General features: G+C 31.9%; 1 protein-coding gene across 1 annotated transcript in view; it reads left to right on the top strand.

The window, feature by feature from the left end:
• The window catches only part of IntS4 (integrator complex subunit 4), a 102,017-nt gene that overhangs the window by 69,891 nt on the left and 10,407 nt on the right, over window positions 1–21,719 (top strand). Inside the window, exons 12-17 of the mRNA XM_085819590.1 lie at window positions 1,343–1,476; window positions 1,700–1,845; window positions 5,185–5,278; window positions 14,546–14,626; window positions 14,839–15,023; window positions 17,663–17,981. Of these exons, the coding sequence (XP_085675716.1) occupies window positions 1,343–1,476; window positions 1,700–1,845; window positions 5,185–5,278; window positions 14,546–14,626; window positions 14,839–15,023; window positions 17,663–17,981 (959 nt within the window). The remainder of the gene's footprint in view (window positions 1–1,342; window positions 1,477–1,699; window positions 1,846–5,184; window positions 5,279–14,545; window positions 14,627–14,838; window positions 15,024–17,662; window positions 17,982–21,719) is intronic.

Here is a 21,719-nt window from a genome sequence, read left to right as displayed (position 1 = left end):
AGGCGGTAAGATATCTAGCGTCTGCCCTCAATAAGTATATGGTGGGAATTTTTTTATTCAAAACTCTTAAAATCTTATCTTAATTAATTAATCTTAAGATAAATCTTAAGCATGTGTAAGAAATACACATAGGTATAGTAAATACCTAAACTAATACAATTCGGGCTTAATTGTCTCAGCGCGTGATAGAAGCAAGATAAAATTTAACAGGACAACTTGTCATTAGTCGCCAAGCTCATGATGCATAGCCAAATATGTATAGTGAGGGATAGCTAAATTTGATGATGATATCTGCTAATTTTAAAGGTTTTTGGATATTGCAAAACAAAGGTGAAATTTTCCAATTAACAGAATTTGTAAAGAAATGTGGAGAAGTGGTAATAAATGAAGATGATATAAAAGAAGTTTTCATTGTGATGAAAATGCTTCTCAATCATCAGTCAATTAATGAATGGTGAAATCTGTAGTATATTTCTAGATTCAGAAAATACCGCTACAGATAGTAAAGAAAGTGAAGTTACTGAAAAAGAGAAAATTTTGATTGACAAGTTAATCGGAATTCTCAAAACAGCAGTTACAGGACTTCAACAAGAGATTATGTCTGTATACAGAATTAAAGAGAAAGTATTAGCCCAAAAAATGAAGCAACTTAAACAACTTACATTGAAAGAAATATTTAATAAGGTAAACAAATAAATATTAAGCTTTTATTATTATTATTATTATTATTATTTTATACCCTTTAGATTATAAATACTTCATTATTTCATATTTTTAATTTTATAATTTCTACTTGCCATCTTACTAGATTTAAATTGATGATCAAATATCCAGAAAAATCCGGAATCGCCGAAGTCCTAACGAATCCGGATTTTGGACTTTGTACTGTAATAAGCTTCATTTTTATGTTTCTAAATATACTGCTTACTGTCTAATCCATTAGGTTTAATTTAGATTCATGCAAAAAATTACTGAGCCCCACTGAGCTTTTATCCATGAAAACATGCCCATTTGCTTAAGAAAGTCGCTTCTGCACAATTTTCTTTATATATAAGTAAAGTAAGTAAGTATGTCTGCTATTGATTATCTAATAGAGCAACTAGTTCCTAAACAACATTATTGATGAAAATTATCATTAATAACCCTCCCTTTAATCCAAGTTGCTCAGTTTTGTGAATCTTATTAAATAAAATCTTTAAGCCTGTTAAATGTCTTACTAACATTTATTAGACTGGAAGTGTTTAAAATTACTTATAAACAGCTTTTATAATGAAAATAGCCTAATGGAGCATTTACTTCAGACTTCTTTTTTATGTACATTGAATTTTCCTTGATGAATCAGATATTTGCAATTTAATTTTGGTATTCAATGCTGCTGCCAACTGTCCTGTAATGCTTTCACTTTTTGACGAATATACCCAGAAACATTATTCATATTTGAAAGATACCTTGCCTCATCTGGTTCCACAATTAAAGGTTTGCATAAAAAATTTCTTTTTAAATATTTTTGTTGAACATGTTCTGAAAGATTAAAAGTTTATATGTGTTTTATTTTTTTTAAATTATGTTTTTAATGTACATTTGTATGTTTAAATTTTGTTAGCATTTATTGTATTTTGCTTCATTTTTTCTATTTACTATCAAAAATACATATTTTTAAAGTTTAGAGTACATCTATTGATGCTTAATTTTTCTGTAGCTTAGGAATTTATCTGCTGCTCCTGTTGAATTAGAACAATCTGATGAGCATTCCAGAAAATTTCTGAACCAAGTTTTGGAAAGAGTTGCTGCAGCAGAACATCGTAACCCAAAAGCTAGGCAGAGTATCCTAGAAACATCTATTCAGTATGTATAAGAAAATTCAATATGCCTAATTTTTTAATTTTATGAATATTTGAGTATTTTTGAAAAAGTTGTAAAAATATCAATTATTTAAATTTCATAATGATTAATTTGCAATTATTAATTAATTTTTTAATTGATTGTAATTAGAGTTGGGAAATTTTTCAGTTTTAATGACACAGTGTTAAAACTACAAAAATTGCCATTATTATTTGTTGTTTGGCTAGTAGCTTGCTATTATTGCTTTGTGATTGCAGACACACACATTTCAATTAGTATTCATGTTTAATATACCTCAGGCAGTCTATATGAGATTAACATTTGCTTTAAAATATGTTGAAGACAAAATTATGTTCCAATTAATTGTAATATTGTGTGCGCGGTCTAAATTTTTTTCTACAGTATTGTTCTACAGATAAGTATTTATATCTTTCAATATTAGTGCTGGATGAGCTAAAATGTTTTCCTTTTCTAATTTGAAAAGAAACTTGACTTTGTAAAACTAAAAACTGGACAAGAAAATAGCTTTAGATTGACATAGATTTTGAACAAAACTCTTTAACAGCTTTGAGCCCCCCCTTTAAGAAAGTTGGTACTTATTAACTCAACCACCGTGGCGAAATTTGCCAATTTTTACATATGAAAAGGTAAAAATTACTTATCAGGTGCTAGTTGGTGGTTTGCATGCCGATTCCCAAACTTTCGATATTTATCGTAAGTTGTTAAACATTGTCAGTATATAAAAAGAAAGCATACTTTAGCAATTTAAAATACTAATTTTAATTATTAAACAAAGATTTCATGGTATGTGAAAAAAATAAAACACTTATATTCTTCTTCAAATCTTTCTGTAATTTTTTTTTTTTTTTTTTTTTTACTATTCTTTTCCATCTGTACTCAACAAATTATTTTAATTAAAAAAAAATCAGATAATTATGGAGACTTGCCTTTATGCAAACCTTGGCAATTGGTGGCTATCTAGGAAACACATTTCCCTATTTTTTCCTTTAAAAGTTTTCAGGGAAATTCTGTACTCCTGCAAAAATTTTGACTCGTTTCCTTTCATTGTTGGCAAAAAATATTACGATTTGTTTATAAAAACCATTGGAACCTGGAATATAGTAAAAAAAGAATACATAGAAAAATGACGGCATTACTTCTCTACCAGAAATTTTTGCTAATTTTTTTTTTTCTTTGATACTTCGTTCTGAAGAATGAAAGAAAAAAAAATCTTGTGAAATTTATATAGTATCTCATCAGTGTATTTTGGCAAGTCCCCCCTTTTTCTCGCAGCTAAAGGGCCCATGGCTAATTGCCCTGAAATCATTATTAATATTTACCTTTTTGTTAGTTATATTGCCCTCTTGTTTTCCTTAATTTAATTTTTGCATATGTTAGACATTCTGTAAGGCAAATATGATTTTATTGAAATTTAGCAGCTGAGTGTCTTAATGTGTTTAATGTAATGCTGCATTCAAATAATCCGTAATGAAATAATTTTATATCAGAAAATTTTAATATTATTCAATAAATTGTTTACTATTTTTAAATGTAAACATAATCTCACTTCAGCTTGTAGTCAGAACTGTGGCAGGCTTTACTCGCATGATTCTTTTGATAAAAAGTTTATTACAATTATTGGCAGTATACTCTGATACTAAAACAGATTACAGTGTGTGTTTTTCTATGCTTTAATGTGTTTATGTGTTTTCGAAGCCCCAAAGAATTTACAGAATAACGTCTTTCAATGCCCACTTGCTTATGATATTATGCGCAGTCACATAAAAATACTGTTAAGTTGTTGCTGGGGGAGAAGAATAAAAAAATAGCTTAAACGTTCATAGTTTGAATGATAAAATATAATGATAAAAGTGATGTGTGGTATGTATAGTGATGTTTATTTTATTTATTTATTTATTTATTTATTTATTTTTGAGCTCATTATTTTTTGCATGCAATATATTAGTACAGTTAGGTGATAATTATAATACTATTTGTTAAGATATATCTGCTGCCCCAGATAGCATGGCGGTGACTGAAAGAGTCTGACAACTAAATGTTTGATTTCCATATAAGACTCGGTTATTTGCATCATCTATTCCCTTCTCATGGTACAGGTTGTGCACTATCGTATTGATTGTTAAGTGAGTTTAGCCATTTCTTAGAAAATGCAGGGATAAGTGCCCAGCCATTGGAAAGGTGGGAAATGTGTGAAATAATAGAAATAATATACAAACTAGAAATAGAAATAATATACAAACTAACTTGAATTTAAGTAATTATATTAATGTTTGGATTTATGAAGGGGGGTATCAATAGTGTCACTTTTCATTCAATATATAACTGTAAAAATACATATTGTTAATAATAAGATGCATTGTTAATAACAGGATGTAAATGCTCTTTTATATATGGAATCCAAAACAAACCCTAGAACTTATAATGCACCTAGTTTGCCAGTTTGGAAAACTACTAATATGATGTATTGGTAGTTTTGATATTAAAATATACATATTTAATCTAAGTTTTTTTGTATGTTGATTAGCAGCCCAGCCAGTATAGTGGTTAATGATGGTGAGTGCTGTACTAATGGATCCAGAGAAGGAATAGATTTTTATAAGCATATAGTGTCTGTGCAGCAAGGGGGCACTGAAAATACATGTTGAATCAAAAGTCTTATTGAGAAGTTGGCGGTAGGGAAAGAAGCGTGGACCATTTTCCTGGGGTGTTCTTCCTCAAAACTGAGGCATAGCTACACAGTTACTGTGGCAGAAATATACTTGTACAACCAATGGTTAAATTTAGGCCATTTATGCCTACATGTATCCAGTTTTTATTTGAGTGAAGTTCAGAAAGCTATTAACATTAAGAAATAAAATCTTAGTAGTAAAAAGTGCAGCCTTTAATGAGGAATAAATTATATTTAAATTCTAGTGTAGAATTTATTTCTCTTTTCTCATAAACATATTTTGAATTTTTATATTTCTAGACAGAAAACAAATTTCCATTTCATTGCAGTTTATCATTACAAGTAAATTAAACTGACTTAAAAATCCAACCCTAGTTCATTCTTTATCTGAAATCTGAACAGTGTGTTTTTATACTACTTTTTAGTACAATGTTATGTTTTTTAAAATGTTTGTTTCTTAAAATAAGCCATTGCTGTGAGTATTAAAGAGTTATACTAGGCTTCATAAATTTTAAGGTCTTTTATTTTTCATTACTCACAATGTTGAAAAACTGTTTGTTATATTCATTTTGAAATATTTTTAACTAAAACTTATATAATTCTTGTAGATAGTAATATTTCATAAACATTTTGATTTCTTTTTTTCTTTATAGAGATCTAAAGCAGTTATCTGCCATCGAACCTAAACTATCAGCTGCTGCTAATTGTGCTGCTTTGTATATACAGTGTCAGCTTCTCTTAGCAAAGGTATATACATTTACATATATATAATCAGTAAAGACATAAAGTAAGAAATTTAAAACCAATTTTTCACAAAGACCAAAAATTTATAAGTAATAAATTTAAAATAATCCTATAAATGCAAAAAAAAAAAAAAAAAAAAAAAAAAAAAAGGAATTTAATAAGTATTAAAACCAAAACTTCTTCAAACCAGCTATACCCTAATTAAAAAAAAATCAATGAAATTTAAAGAAAAATCAACATAATAAAAGAGGAATTCAATCAACTGCAATGCTACTTCATCAGGAGGAGGAACATTGAAATAAATTGAATCTTTCTTTCACAAAATCCTATATATATGTAAGATAAAAATATATGAATCAAAATTATAGATTAAACTATAAACATTAATTCTTCCTCTCTATTCTAAAATTGTAATAACTTCTTTGCATTGCGTCATTTCTAGATCACTCTATGATCGGCGCAGCTCTGATGACGTAATCATTAAGAACTGAAACTGCCACTGTAAACCAAAACTTTTCTCTTCGCGTGCTTCCATCTTTCGTAACTACGCACTTCAGCTTTTGCTCTGTGCTGTGCTAAGATGTAATTTCCCTGGCTTGCTTTCTATCTCAACAATATCAAAAATGTAAATCTTCTGTGGAAAGGCACGACTAGAGTGCCAAGTGATTGTGGCCACAAATATCAACTGGAAATAAAAATGGAATTAAAACTCCCTCGACTGCCAAGTTCTTTAAATACTACGCAATCAAAATTCTTCTTCAATATGGATCTAAGCACGCATCGACAGTGTTCCGTCCGTTTTTCCTGTGCTTTTAATATTACAATTAAGCCGGTAAGGATAGTTTCCTGCAGCCTGAAACCTCAATGGAAATTTAATTCAGCTCTTCAAATCATCGTTTTGTGATAAATCCAAGATAATGTGAAAGAAGTGAATCATCAAGTTTGATTTTTCAGTGTTTAAATAATAACAGATCATTCTTCTGCTGTGGTGTTTTGCAAGTGCTTCAAAAAAAAAATCATGCGTAGTGTTTACATATTGAAAGTAATATCTCGATAAATTGAGAAGTTGGAATGTCTAGTGAAAAGGAAATCATCAGTGAATTACCGTTTAGGAATGAAGCATTACAGCGGGTTCAAGGTCGAACTGAGTTTGTGTTTGCAAGTATGTGCGACAGAAAATTATTTGCACTTCCGCTTTTTCAACAGCTCAAAAATTATTCCATTCGTGTGAATCTAGCTCAGGAACTAAATTATTGAATGTGCTGCGGATTCTATAGTTTTCATTTCAACTTTGGTTAAAATTTCTGCAATTTGTTTTGAGAAAATCTGAAATTCTTGTTCATTAATTTTTCTAATTTTTCATAATTATGTGTGAGCAAAGTAATTAATTTTAAGCTATTTAAATTATTCATAGGGAAGGATATTAAGATAAGTTTTTATGTTTTTGAAATTTTGTTGATAATTTTGAATATGAATTTTATAATTATTCTAAAAATGAAGTAGGTGTAAAAAATAAGTGAAATTATTACAGATACGTAATATGAAATTATGGTAAATGCATGTTAAAATTTGTGGGTTATTGTGTGTTAAGTATAGTGTATGTCGAGGGAGTATTGGTTCCTTCAACAGAGGCCTGTTATTACCTCTGTACAGTTGTTCCTTTTACCCTCTTCATGCAAGATAATGTTGGAGGCTCTCATTTTATGAATGCATGTAAATTTTTTATATTATTATTATTATTATATTTTTTTTATTATGGAATGTATTAGTGCAGTTCTCAAAGGCCAGTTACCTTAATGCAAGGAACGGAGGCCTTTTCAAGTAACTGTCTAGGCACCCTGGGCCACCAGTGCAGAGAACACACTGGTTAGCTCAAGAGGACAGCCCTATTGATGGATATGTTTGTTTAGAAGTTTTGTGAGGCTTCCAGTTCGGTAAAATCAGGAATTGTAAATGAAAGATGATAACGGTAAAACCATAAATTCTGAAAATCTTAATCCTATTATTTATGATGTTAAATTATAATTTATCAGTATCGAAATAAGTATCATAAATATTTATGTGCATTACATTTAATTATAAGAAATGATTATGTAAAAGTTTTTGTGATATTCTGTAATAACAAGAACCTTCCCTGATGAATTATGATTATGTGAACTCTCAAACAAAATGACTTTTGGACTGAAATGTTGAAAAATTCAATAGGACTTAAAAATTAAGAATCTATTTAAAAAAAAATTGATATTTATAAATAATACTTTACAGGATCAAAATTTTATTATTTATTTATATTTTTTTAAATTTGCTTGTGCTTTAACTCTTTTTCTTTAAAAAGGCTTCTCTGTCGCTACGCCTTTTTCTTTTTGAAGGGGGGAATATGTAAGATAAAAATATATGAATCAAAATTATAGATTAAACTATAAACATTAATTCTTCCTCTCTATTCTAAAATCGTAATAATTGCGTCATTTCTAGATCTAGATTTCTAGATAGATTTGCATTGCGTCATTTCTAGATCACTCTATGATCGGCGCAGCTCTGATGACGTAATCATTAAGAACTGAAACTGCCACTGTAAACCAAAACTTTTCTCTTCGCGTGCTTCCATCTTTCGTAACTACGCACTTCAGCTTTTGCTCTGTGCTGTGCTAAGATGTAATTTCCCTGGCTTGCTTTCTATCTCAACAATATCAAAAATGTAAATCTTCTGTGGAAAGGCACGACTAGAGTGCCAAGTGATTGTGGCCACAAATATCAACTGGAAATAAAAATGGAATTAAAACTGCCTCGACTGCCAAGTTCTTTAAATACTACGCAATCAAAATTCTTCTTCAATATGGATCTAATCACGCATCTACAGTGTTCTGTCTTTTCCTTTTCCTTTGCTCTTATTATGACATATATGTGTGTGTACATTTAATTTTATTTTTTAAACATGAAATAATTAAAATCTTAAATCTGATTTCTGAATATAGCTGAATTGTCAGCTATGTGCTTTAATTTGTATATGGAGAATGCTTATGCTGATGATATTTATCTGCATGTTCCTCTACATTATAGTACCTTTGTCTTTCTTGCTGTTAAAAGGATTTTTTAAAAAAAAAAAAAAAGCAATGTTGTATAACGTAGATGTTTTGCGCGTATGTTTAATTGGTGTGCCACATATTGTGGTAGCTTTCAGGTAAATTGCACTAAGCTAGAAAATAACTTTTATTATATTAAAGAATAAGCTTTTGATAGGTTCGCTGAATTCAGAAGAAGTTTGTTCTTTTCTTACATAATGCTGCGAATAGAAAGAAGCCTTCTGAGTTTATAGCATGAGTATATAGTGTGCCCCAGAATAAAGTTATGAAATGGCAGATGTATATTATGCTGCCAAAACTAAGCAAAAAATGTCTTATGAATGTATGTCTCTGCCAAGGCTTGCTTAATATGGAAGGTAAGAAATGTACAATATATAAGTTGTGAGATGTTCAAGACCATGGCAAAACTATGTAAAGAATAGCTTCCTATTTTCTGCACTAAAGGTAAACACTCGGAGCTCAGCAAAGAAATTAAATAACAGATAAAGGGCAACAGGATCTTAGTCGTAAAAAAAACTAAGTATGGTTTCTGAGGGATTCAGCATTGGCACTATGACAGGTTAAGAAAATTTGGATCCATCGTACAATAATTTAATTCCAGAATAGATTACAAAAACCATATAGAAAGATTAAAGTACTTGATATGTAAGCCACCAACAGTAACACAAACTTCACTTTGTCATCATAAAGACTTGTTCCAAAGTTGTTCCCATGCTGAATGTGGATGTTACATTGTATGTACAGCAAAATTGCATTCTGCAAAGTTATCAGGTAACCAAGAAAGTCTGCACAGTTTTTGAGAACAGTTACAATTTATACTTTAGTGTAGTCAGATTAACTCTGACGACATCATATGTTTACACTCCTTTCAAACCTTACATAGTAGAGAGTTGTTTAGTGCATCACATAGTTTTTGCTGTTGGTTTTTTAGGATGAGCAGTCTTAAAAAAAATGTGGCATTGGAAAAGGAGATTTTGAGGCTTGTTTTTTCATTAAGAATACAAACTGGGAAACAAAGCTGCAGAGCCTGCCAGAAGAATATGCTCTGCGTTTGGAGAGATGTCAGTAACGGAATGGATTGCTCAAAAATGGTTCAGCCGAGTTTCTTCCGGAGATGACCGCCTTGAAGGCGAGCCTCGTGTTGGTCGTCCATCCACCCTCGACAGCTCAGCTGTCAGACGACTGTTCAGCTGGAGGAAAAAATAAAGCAGAATCCTCATCAAACCTGCCAGAAGCTTGCTTACAGGCTTTGAGTACCTAACAAAACCATTTGATCACATCTTCATAACCTTGGGATGGCATAGAAACTAAGCAGGTGGGTTCCAAGAAAAACAATCTACAACTGTTGAACATCTGCTTGTTGTTGCTGTCATGTCATAATTAAGCCTTACATCAGGACTAAGTCTTTATATAGACCAAAAATGAATCATGTGTGATAACCGGAAGAAAAAGCATCATTTATCGACCTGTGGGTTGGTCTGATTGGCCATTAAATTGGACATTCACCAAAAGAAGTTAATGTTGTATGTTTGGTGGAGAAGCGTTGGCATTGTCCACTATGAATATCTAGAAAGTGGAAAAACTATAATAGCTGAGGGCTACTCATCACAATTGCAAAGAGTTTTAGTTGCATTATACAGTCAAAAGTCGTTAATCTGGAATGATCTATAATCCGGACCTCAAAACTACAAACTTTCTGCGCATGCGTCAATGCATAATGCGTTCACGCATGCGCATAATACTTTTACGCATGCACATAATACATTTATGCATGCATGTTTAATGTATAATGGACGGTATAAGCTAAGCTAAAATTATCTAATTATCTATTTCAGTTAATGTTGCAGATTGCATTGTTCCTTAATCTTTGAATTGGATCCGACTTATTATTTTTTGCAGACTGTTAGAGCAATTTTATAAAAGTAAGCTTGAACTTTCGATTATGTCAAATAGAATTTCCAATGCTGGAGCTGCCAAAGGATCTACAAAGCAAAAGTCTGTTTCGATGTCCATCAAACAAAAAGTAGAATTGCTGGGGAAAATGGATAAAGGCATATCCTTTGTTTCTCTAAACATTCCAAAATCTGTTTATCAATTTCACGCTGCTCTGCGGTGGGGGGGGGCGTCGCGGCGCGCAATGAACTGGAAGTTGATCTGTCAGCACTATTCTTATCTTCAGGGCAGATGTTTTTATTTTATTCAGCTTATAATTCCTTACTAAATGTAGTATTTCATCTCGATGTATTCCATCTTTGATATGATTTAAATTAAATTCCTCGTCATTATAAATATCACGAGTTCATGCGCGCGCATGTACTCGTGATTTACGCATGCGCACGTTGAAAGAAATGTTTAATAAAGGAAACAAATAAATATTAAGCTTTTTTTTTTGTAAATTTTGATACCCTTTAGATCATAATTGCTCTTTATTTCATAAATTACGGTTTCATATTTTTAATTTTATAATTTCTGCATGCCATCTTACCAGATTTAAACTGATGATCTATAATCCGGAAAAATCAATAATCCGGAATCGCCGAAGTCCTGATGAGTCCGGATTAAAGACTTTTGACTGTACCAGATGCAGCCAGCACTGGTCAACAGAAGAACTCCATGATAATACCAGATCTTGTATTCAAACATGAATGAAAAGTTGATCAGAACACTGGGCTGGGAAGTTCTTAGTCAACTCTATTTCCTGGGCACTGCTAAATCGAACTATTTTGTGATTTTGGCCATGGATAACCACCTGAGAGAACATGAGTTCTGAAAACATGACGTTGTCACAAAGGCTGTGTCGTAGTTTTTGTACTTCAGAAGAAAGGATTTTTTCAGAAAGCACATTTATAAGCTTATGTCTTGTTGTGAACATGTAATTAAAGCCAATAGTGATTATTTCTAAGAATAAAATGGCCATTTTAAGATCTTTGTGGGCCTTTTTGATGAGTGACAAAAACCGTACAAACTTTCTTGGTTACCTGGTAAATTTTCCATGAAAAAATTTTGTTAGGTATAATTTAGGTTAAAAAAGCATACATATAATTTAAAGAAACCTAAATATTTTTGTAATTAAATGGAAAAAAAAATGGAACAAATGTTGATTGAAAGAATTTTTATTACTGCTTAATTAAGTATGTTCTACAACTATTGTTAAAAAAATATGGTATTAGGCTGCCAAATTTGGTATTTTTACTTGGAACAATGACTGATATTAACTCTTGAAAAGTTTGCATTAAGGAGCACAGAGTCTTTCAGTGCCTCTTGAGAAGTGTTCTCTTCCCCCCCTTTTCTTTTCTTTTCTTTCTAATCCTATTTGGGCCAATTTCCATTGCAAAATCAGACATTACATGTGCATTTTAATTTTTTTTTAAACAATGTGTTTAATTTCTTGTAATAAGTAATATGTGTTTAATTTCTTGTAATTCTTCTAATTCTTCTTAAGTCAAGGTGCTCTCTTTATCTTCTTCATTATCACTTTCCCTTTCAACTCGTGTTATTGGCATCCAATTTTGGCTGCACATGTGTGTTTAGTAGTCTTTCAGCGTGGCACTTCATATATGCTGCACAACAAAATATATTTTTCAGAGCATTTCTTAAAGCAGTCCAATTACTGAAAGTATCTTCATCATTATCAAATGACAGTTGAGCAGTTCCAAAGAGATGTAAGATGACATTCACCAGATACATTTGATCATCCTAATAGTTATAGGTGGCGCTTTGGTCCTTGATAAGTCCTTAAGCCTGTTTATATGTTCACATGTTGGTATCTTGTTGGTTGTCTCGGGTGAATATACAGAAGTATTAGGTAAGTCAGAATCAATACTCGTACAATGTTATTCCGAGCAGAACTAGCTCCTGCTGGGTTTCCTTCCCATCAACCTTCTTCCTCAATCTTCTACTAGAATCCTATGAGAGACCAAACTTGGGGAAGTCCTCAAATATGTAAGCTTCGACATAGCTCTTCCATAGTAAGTGATTTACCTACGCCTCCATCAAACTTTGATGTACATGAAATGATTGTATTAAGGCAACTGAAGAGGCAAGTCTCAATTCGAGACTTTATTGTTCGCACTGAATAAGTAACCACTTATATACACTTGATGAACAAGCTGGGGGCATTCTAGACTTGGAGAAAATGGAGAACATTCCCCAGTAAAGGGAACATTAAGGATATAAATTAACAGAAAGGAAATTTAAACAAAAAAATATTTAGGCGACATGTCAGGGATCGGTTTTGAACCTTTGGCTTCCAAATTTGAGGTCTTATAAATTGAGCTGTGATGTGTTTGGTTAAAAGGAAACTTTAATTGAAATCACTGAGGTTTTTTTGTTTTGTTTTGTTATGTAGGATAACTAACATTATGTTTAATGCATAATAAAGGAGCTTTAGAAAAGTATCATAATTATATAGATGTGAATTATATGTTATGATAGTTTGTTTTTAATTAAACTGCTAAATTTAGTAAATACACTCACGTTTGTGAAAATTGCAACACCATGAAGGACTTACGCGAGTGAGCTGAAATTTTCAGGAAATGCAAAGTAGCGCACGATATGCAAATGATTAGAATTGCAAATCCGTAGCGCATGCGTATGCTGAGCAGCGCCCTCTGAACGGCTGATGGATCCGAATAAATAGACGGCTGTAGCGAGGCGTGTATGGTTATCGGTGGTTATCTGCTAGTGGTAAACGTTAACTCAATCTGTACTTATGCCTCGTCGACGAAAGAGAGCGAGATTTGAACAACTTACAGAGTTTGGACGGAGAATCATCGGCCTTCGTGAAGCTGGATTGTCGTATCGTGCAGTAGCCTCTCGTGTGCAGCGTAACAGCAGCACAGTGATGCGCATTTGGAAGCAGTGGACGGACGAGTGTCGGACAACTCGGAAATCCAGGAGTGGACCCCGAAATGTGACGTCAGCTCGCGATGATAGACACCTGGTCCGCATGGCGCGGACGGACCGTACAGCTTCCTCTAGACAATTGGCAGCACTGTGGTCAATAGCTACAGGTGTTTCATTGTGTGCTTCATCAATTCGTAGACGTCTGCTGCAGTGTGGACTGCGCGCACGGACTCCTTTATACAGGATCCCCCTAACGCACGACCATCGCCGCCTGCGGCTACAATGGGCCAATCAGCATAGAGACTGGCGTGCTGATTGGCAGCCTGTCGTGTTTTCTGACGAATCCCGCTTTAATTTGTGGTACCATGATGGCCGCATTCGTGTCAGACGCTATGCCGGTGAACGCCACAGTGGACTAACACCCGGAGTTATGGTCTGGGGCGCCATAGCATATCATAGATGATCTCAATTGCTACGAATTGTGGGCAATCTGAACAGCAACCGGTATATCCGTGAAGTTCTACAGCCCGAAGCTGTTCCCTTCCTTCAAAGCTTGCCAGGCGCTGTATTTCAACAGGACAATGCCCGCCCTCATACTGCTCGGATTGTTAAATCCTTCTTTGCAGCGCAGCAGGTACAGCTTCTTCCTTGGCCTGCGTGTTCCCCGGATATGTCGCCAATTGAACATGTGTGGGATGTCATTGGTCGGCGTCTTGCTCGTGATCCTCATCCTGTTGCGTCTGCAGACGAACTTTGGGTACGCGTACAAACGATATGGAATGCTCTTCCTCAGTCAGACATTCAAACTTTGTTTGACTCCATGCCACGTCGTGTAGCAGCACTTATTGCGGCGCATGGTGGCCACACAAAATACTGATTCTGATCTCTTGATCTTGTTTGTTTGCTTTGAACATTTAATCATTTATTTGTACCACTACCACTCAACTGTGTATTAAATTGCATTCAATTATGACGATTCCTTCTTGGTGTTGCAATTTTCACAAACGTGAGTGTAATTATCATTGTATGTTTAATGGGTTTAGCATGTGCAAGATGTCCTAAAGATTCCAATCCCTACCCCTTTATTTGATTTTGACAAGCATCTACTAAATAAGGTTACCTGTTAGTGCAGAAGCTTTATTTACTAGATGTTTATCAAATTAGTTGATTGCTTGTATGGCATATTTGTTAACTTTTCAAATTCTTTGTAATATTTGCAAAAACTGTTCTAATTTTATAAATAATCTTTTTAAAAAAAGGCATAAAAATCATCCTTAAATTGAAGGATAGTACATTTTCCCTTTCTTGTGTAGTATTTAAATCAATAATGTTCTTTTTTCAGATAATTTCTAATAAGAATTGGTTAAATCCATCTTTGCTATCACCATTACAGAGTAGTTCTTTGAAATCATCCCTAGAACAGGTTAGTTATTTAACAAACAGTATTAATAATAATTAGCTACACTAAGCAGATGCTTTATGATTGATTAAATAAATATTTTGTTATTTTTGTAGGTGTATGTTTTACTTATTTTATTATTAAATTTATTTAATTCACATCCTAATTAATTATCTAATTCACTTTACATACCAAGTAATGAATAAAAATAAACTTATAAATTAATATCTTTTAAGATTTTGCAGTTATCCTTTTGCCTTAGTCACCAGTTTCTGGGCTTAAACAGTGAAGAAATAATTTGCTTAAGACAACTGAGACTTCGAGCTCTTTCACTGCAGTTAATGGTCCTAATAAGAGGGAGTAATACTTCTGCTTTAGGACCCTGTGAAGCATTTTTGGAGCAAGTTGATTCTTTGCAGAGGTATGGTATGATTTAGAGCTATAAGGATTTGAATTGTCTGTTATCTTTAAAATAGAAAATCTGTTTTGCACACATATAATAGCTATTAATTTAATCATCATGTTTACCATGAGATGGTATTACATGTAATGCATAAATTAATAGTTATCCCTTCTGAACGTACAGTAAAATGTATTCTTATTGATATTTTTCACAGTATATATTTGTAATAGAAGTATAATTATTGCAATAAATTTGCAATATATCATTTATTGGTATGCTCAAAATATTAATTATAAAATTAAAAATATGCAATTTTTTCCCCTGTAACACAGCTTTTAACAAGTAATATATATATATATATATATATATATATATATATATATATATATATATATATTTTAAAGTCAATTCCTACTTAGGTCAACAAAGAAAAATTATTATATAATTATATATATTTAAATGAATAATATTACAAACAAATATGTATATACTAATTCAGAAGTCAAACAACAAAAATCAGCGTTATATTTACAAAATTTTCACAGGACTAGTTTCGATGGTTTTACCGAACCACCATCCTCAGCTACAAAACCGCAAATGAACAGGATAGGAAATAATGATTAGATAAGATAAGAAAGCCTGGACAAGAATAAGCAAGTGTTGCCATCTGTTGGTGAAACCAGAACTAAAACATAATTTCTTTAAAGGCTGAAGGCAAATTTGGATTGGAATTAGGATCGTCAACTAGAACAGAAAGATTTTTATGAATGTGAAATGCCTCTAGAAAATCCAGTTCTCCAATGGAAGATGTTTTTTGAATAATTTTGGCAGCAGAAAAATTGAAAGTGTGATTTTCGAACCAACAATGTTGAGCAACAGAAGACTTCTGTGTTTCCTTTTTTCTAACATATGCCTCATATTCCTTGACGCGAAATTTTAAGGCTCTCTTAGTTTGCCCAATGTAAATTAAACCACACTGGCAAGGAACCACACGGCTTTCCTTGCCAGTGTGGTTTAATTAGTTTTGGTTTCACCAACAGATGGCGCCACTTGCGTATTCTTGTCCAGGCTTTCTTATCTTATCTAATCATTATTTCCTATCTTGTTCATTTGCGGTTTTGCAGCTGACGATGGTGGTTCAGTAAAACCATCGAAATTAGTCCTGTGAATATTTTGTAAATATAATGCTGATTTTTGTTGTTTGACTTCTGAATTAGTATTTATTCGGCGTGTTATTTTGTCTTAAATATGTATATGTTTAAAAAATAATAATTTAATAATTATATATAATGAAAAACTATTCACATCAAGTGCCATCCACTGGAAGTGTAAAAAAATGTGTTTGAAATTTAGTGGATAAAAAAAAAAGTATTTTATTAACAATTGAAAATTTGAATAAGATATAGGGAGAGTGTGAGCTAATAGTAGGAATTTAAAAATAGTTTTATTTGCATAATATATCTCTTAATATCATGCTCTTTAAAGAATACATATCCTTATAAAATCAGTAATGCACTTTAATATTTTTTTTTTTTTTTTTTTTTTTTTCTATTTTTGATTTTGTGGCATATATGTATTGTAATTTATGTAAATATTTGTGCTAATTTCTTCAGCTATTTTTGTAGTTATGGCTAATACATGGGTTTTTATCTACTTTGTGTACTATATAGGATGTTATTTACTTCATGTATTATTTTGTTGTAATGTATTTATTATGTATTGTAAATAATATTTTAATTGTGGGTTTGTAACTGTACTTTTATATGTTTAATTGCTCATTATTTTGTAATATTTGTAATTCTGTACGGAAAGATGTTAGAATAATGAATAAATGAGAGATATAGGCTGTTAAATATTTTGTCTATCGAGCATTAGCGATATTGAGAAAACTTCCGATACAGACATTTTTGAGAGACTGAGATGGGTTTTTTAAGAATGCTCTAGTACTGCATTCTTGTTTATGCAAAGTATGAATACTGCTACCAACAAAGTTTCTCAGTTAGTTGAAAATTAGTCTGGTTTATTTGCAGACTGGAATGTGTTGAGTTTGCTTCAAGATCACTTTTTTAATATTGGATATTTGTGAGTACGTAAAGAAGAATTACAGTGTTATCTTTCATTTCTGCTTGAATTATCTTTTAACTAATGTTTTTCATTTATGAAACTTGCTGTTGCTTAGAAATGAAATAATATTCATTTCCATCTTATTAAGCTTATTTATTCATATCTTGATATGAGCAACTTCAAAAAGATGATTGTGATAAATAGCAAGGATGGTAATTTTAAACTGAAATTTTCAATGTTAATTTAAGCATTGTGCTGACTTAGATGATATGGCAATTAGCACAGAATGATTACCAATCTGAAGCCAAGAGTAGGGATTCAGTTTGCATGTAGAGCTCAGTTGTGTGTTGCCTTTTCCCATGCTTGGCCACTGTGGTATCTGTTACCTCCTAAGATATATTGTAGGCACTACTCTAATGATAGGACAATTAGTTAGCCAATAGGTTCAGCTATAATTCCTAAAAAAAGTTTCATTACAAATTTGGAGAAAAAAATATTAAATACTGTTTGTTAATTCTTAACATTGTAAGAATTTTACATTATTAATTATTTTTGTAACTTTCTGCGATATTAAAGAGTGATTTAAACTTTAGATTTCAAGAAGATCAAGGTCTCCATCCAGACAGCTTCACATCTGCTCTTTTCCGAGACTTGGACTCTCTGGAAGATCCTAAACCAGGGACTGTAGCTAGAGTACTTCAACCTTTACTTCAGTCTTGTCCATGCCCTTCTTTACGTCTGAATGTTGATAGTCCTGAAGGTCTTGAACGGGTAAGGCAAGCCAGTGCTGTGATACATGAGCCTGCTGCTGATTCAGAAAACATCCACAAATTCACTGCTGGTCTTGTTTTAGGAATAACAATGGATGCTGAAATAGAAAATGTAGAGAATGTCAAAAATGTAAAAGTTAAAGTAAGTCAGTAAAGTTCAGTATATTTAATTTGCATATCATTTTGACTTGAAATGCTGAGCTAATGGTTCACTAATAGCAGCAAAAGTTGAGATACCTGTAATCTAATCTTGTTCTGAAATAAACCATCTGTTAATTTTAAAATAAGATTATTTTATATCTCAATTTTTATTGTTTTAAGAATAAAAATTCCATAACAAATTATATGAAATAACTTGAGGAAAGAATTAGCAAAAACTTAATAGTTAAAGGATAAAAAAAAAAAATACCAGCATATAATAGTAAAATTATAGATCTCATCATTGTAATTATTTTTATTTTCTCAGGTGTTATATCATATTCTTTTCTAGAAAGATTTTATCAAACAAATTATTGGCAAAATAATGCAAAATGTGATTGTTTGATTTTTATTTGTATATGTAAAAGTATTTAGCTCCAGGCTATTTGCATAGCTTCTTTATGAAACTTCTTGAGACAGATTCTCATTCTTTTACATTCATTAAAACTGTTATGGAGTATGAGAGTGTTTTATTTAAAATATTTCAAGTTTAAATTAAACGTAATGACACTTATTAAAATACATGTAAGTCTTTTCTATTAAAGTATTTTGATTTTACTGTCTAAATAACTGAGATCTTTTAATAAGTAAATAAAACATGTATCAAAGTTAAATACAATTTGCAAACAAGTTTCTTTTAGGTTATGAGTTGACTTCAGAGTTTCTTTAAAATGATGTATACAATTATTTTTATAATGTATGATTCCACTCATATTGCTGGAATATTGTTAGGTTTTCCCCCCTTTTTTTTCTTTTGCTGTGTCATTATTTTCTTAGAGAATTTACTTCTAATCACTTTTTTGGGGGGGAGTATTTATTTTTTTATTCAATCTTCAGGACGATGAATAATATGCTCTTTTATATTGAACTTTTAAAGAAGGTATATCAGTATACTGAACAATATTATACATTAAACAAAAGAATCAAGATGATATGTAACAATGCATTTATAGCAGAAACATTGTTTTTATAGCAGCAAGTCTTAAATCTGAGATATGTATCAAAATAATGCAGAGTTATTCATTATGGCATTTTCAAAATTGATAGCACAATAATTATTGCAAATACAGCAAAAAGATGCATATAGAAAATCTAGAAGTTTTGTATAAATCTTGCTGGTGCTTGATATGTGATCTTTAATTATGTGTTAGACTCTCAGTCAATGGCCCCTGCACACAGACAATATATAGATTATTTCAATGTGCCACATAAAATTTACTCGTTCCTTGTTCTGTTTGATATTTCATAGGAAATTTCACTATCGAGCTGACTTATATTTATTAAATTATAAGATGCAGTAAGCTTCCTGTTCATTGTTAAATGTTGTACTTGTGTTATACTGTTATCTAATGTGATTCCCAACTAGTTGCTAAATCCTCAATTACCCGATAGGACTTATTTTATGAGTACGAAGAGATTCTGTATGCACTTTTTTGCTACATCTGCTGTAGCTATTTTACTATAAACATTCGGAACGTCTGACGGAATTTAGAATCACCATCTGCTAGGAGGTAGTTTTGTGATCCAAATGTTTGAAACAAAAAATTATGAATTTTTTTAACTTCCTCTACAGTCTTGCAAAACAATACTAGAATAATATTGTTTTAGGTGGAAAGGGTAGCTTTAAACTTCTGTTTTGGAAATTCAGTTCAGAACTTTTAAAATCAAATTGCATTAACATTATAAAATTTAGTATGCTATTAGACTATTTTAGCACCAGGATAATGCTGTTAGTCTTGATCCTCACTTCTTTTGCCCGTATCATTTTTCATGCATTGCTACTTGACAAAGTGTAAAATATTTGTTTTTCAAATCACTATTATTAAATAATAAAGAATCTGTATGTATGTATATGTTACGGTGAAACACCGAAATCTGGAGAATGTCGACTTTCACCGGTGAATGTCAACATTCACATAGTCGCTTGGTGTATGTCCGAAATATTTTCCAAATACTCTTATTTCTGACTTACACCGGTGAATGTCGACATTCACCATGTACTAATGGTGAATGTTGAACATATAAGAATATTATATTTCCTTCTCCGTAATTCATTCACGAAAAAACGCACTTGAGACTTAGAATAAGAACTTAAGAATATAAGAACTTAAAACACACAGTACATTCAAAATGAGAAAGGAAAATAATAGAAGTTATAAACTTACCAAATTATGTGATTCAAATCTTATTTATTGCAACAACTTAAACTATTATGACACTTTGAATTGCACAAGAGGCCCTTGCTTTTACAACTGCATTTATTTGTCGAACACTTCCTTTTGGAATGGCAGCGTGTACATATACTCCTCTCTTTTCGACCTAAACCAAAGCATATCTGTGATTGTCGACATACACCGGTGAGGGTCTGAATGTACAAGAATATAAAGAAATATTCTATCTTTCACCAACGTATTTGGTGAATGTTGACATTCTCCAATTTCGGTCTTTCACGGTAACATATATACATATATTCCTTGTATTATGGAAGTTCAACAGTAGCTAGAGCTAACAAACTTCAAACACCCATAGTACTTTATCTGAACTTCTGCAGAAACCAGAATTTTGAATTTCAAACTTGTTTTTATTTATTTCAAATTTTATACAAATATAATGAATTTTTTATTAACAAATTCAGTGATTTAAGAGCAGACAGTGGCAACATTACTTGAAATAAAACATTTTTATGTCCAATGTACCATATTTTTACCATTTGACAAAATGTAAGTATTTTATCTTCCAATTTAATCAACAAACTTGGCCATTTAAAAGCAATTTGTTGCCATTCCTTGAAATAAAATACTCTTATCTTCCACATACCAGTGTATTACCATTCAGTAAAGCATAAGATGTTCAGAGTTGCCAACTCTCCCGATTTAGGCATGAGACTCCCGATTTTCGACCGCTCTCCCGCCAACCCGATTTACAATGTATTTCTCCCGACTTTTTCTTATTCTTAAAATTTTTACATGATTTTTATGGAACTTGGCTTAATACTTTGTTATATGAACAAAAAAAAAAAGTGATTTTGGACGTCTGAAAGCAATTGAATTTTCTCTAGATTATATCTAAAACAAAACCTTGCGAATTAGATAACTTCTGCTTTGTGAGTGAGAGCATATACGTATCCAGAAACTTCGTTCTCCAGTTCTCCAATGGGCATCGGGCTCCACTGCGTGTCATCTGGCATATATTAGCCAATGAGGACAAAGCAAGCTGTTATTTGGATGTTCTATAGTTATTTCGGTCATTTTGTCCTGAGTTGTGTGAGTACGTGTGCCTTCGGGAAATAGTTTTAGTAATTATCATCTTTTGTTATGTGTGTGAGAAAGGTGAAATACTCATGTACATTTCAAAAATCGTACACAGTTGACTTTCCTTCCATTATTTCCTCAAGGAAATGTAATAAATTTGCGATGTGTACCGCCTGTCGTTGCGATTTTTCGATTTCGCATGGTGGAAGGGTGGATGTTCTCAAACATGTGCGTACACAAAAACACAAGCACAACAGGAGTTGTTTTGAAAAAAAAAAACGGAAAATTAAATTTTTCTTCGGGAACAAAGGACCAAAAAGTTATTAATGCAGATATCTGTTCTCTGCCTTTTTACTGGAGCACAACCTGCCACTGAATGCATCGGATCATGCTGCAGTTGTATTTAGAAAAATGTTTCCCGATAGTGAAAT

The sequence above is a fragment of the Stegodyphus dumicola genome, chromosome 1 (genome assembly GCF_044657685.1).
Source record: "Stegodyphus dumicola isolate Sdum_Otavi_A_Nest chromosome 1, ASM4465768v1".
NCBI lineage: Eukaryota > Metazoa > Arthropoda > Arachnida > Araneae > Eresidae > Stegodyphus > Stegodyphus dumicola.
Note: the sequence above shows the minus strand (reverse complement) of the source record. Positions and strands in the feature narration are given on the sequence as shown.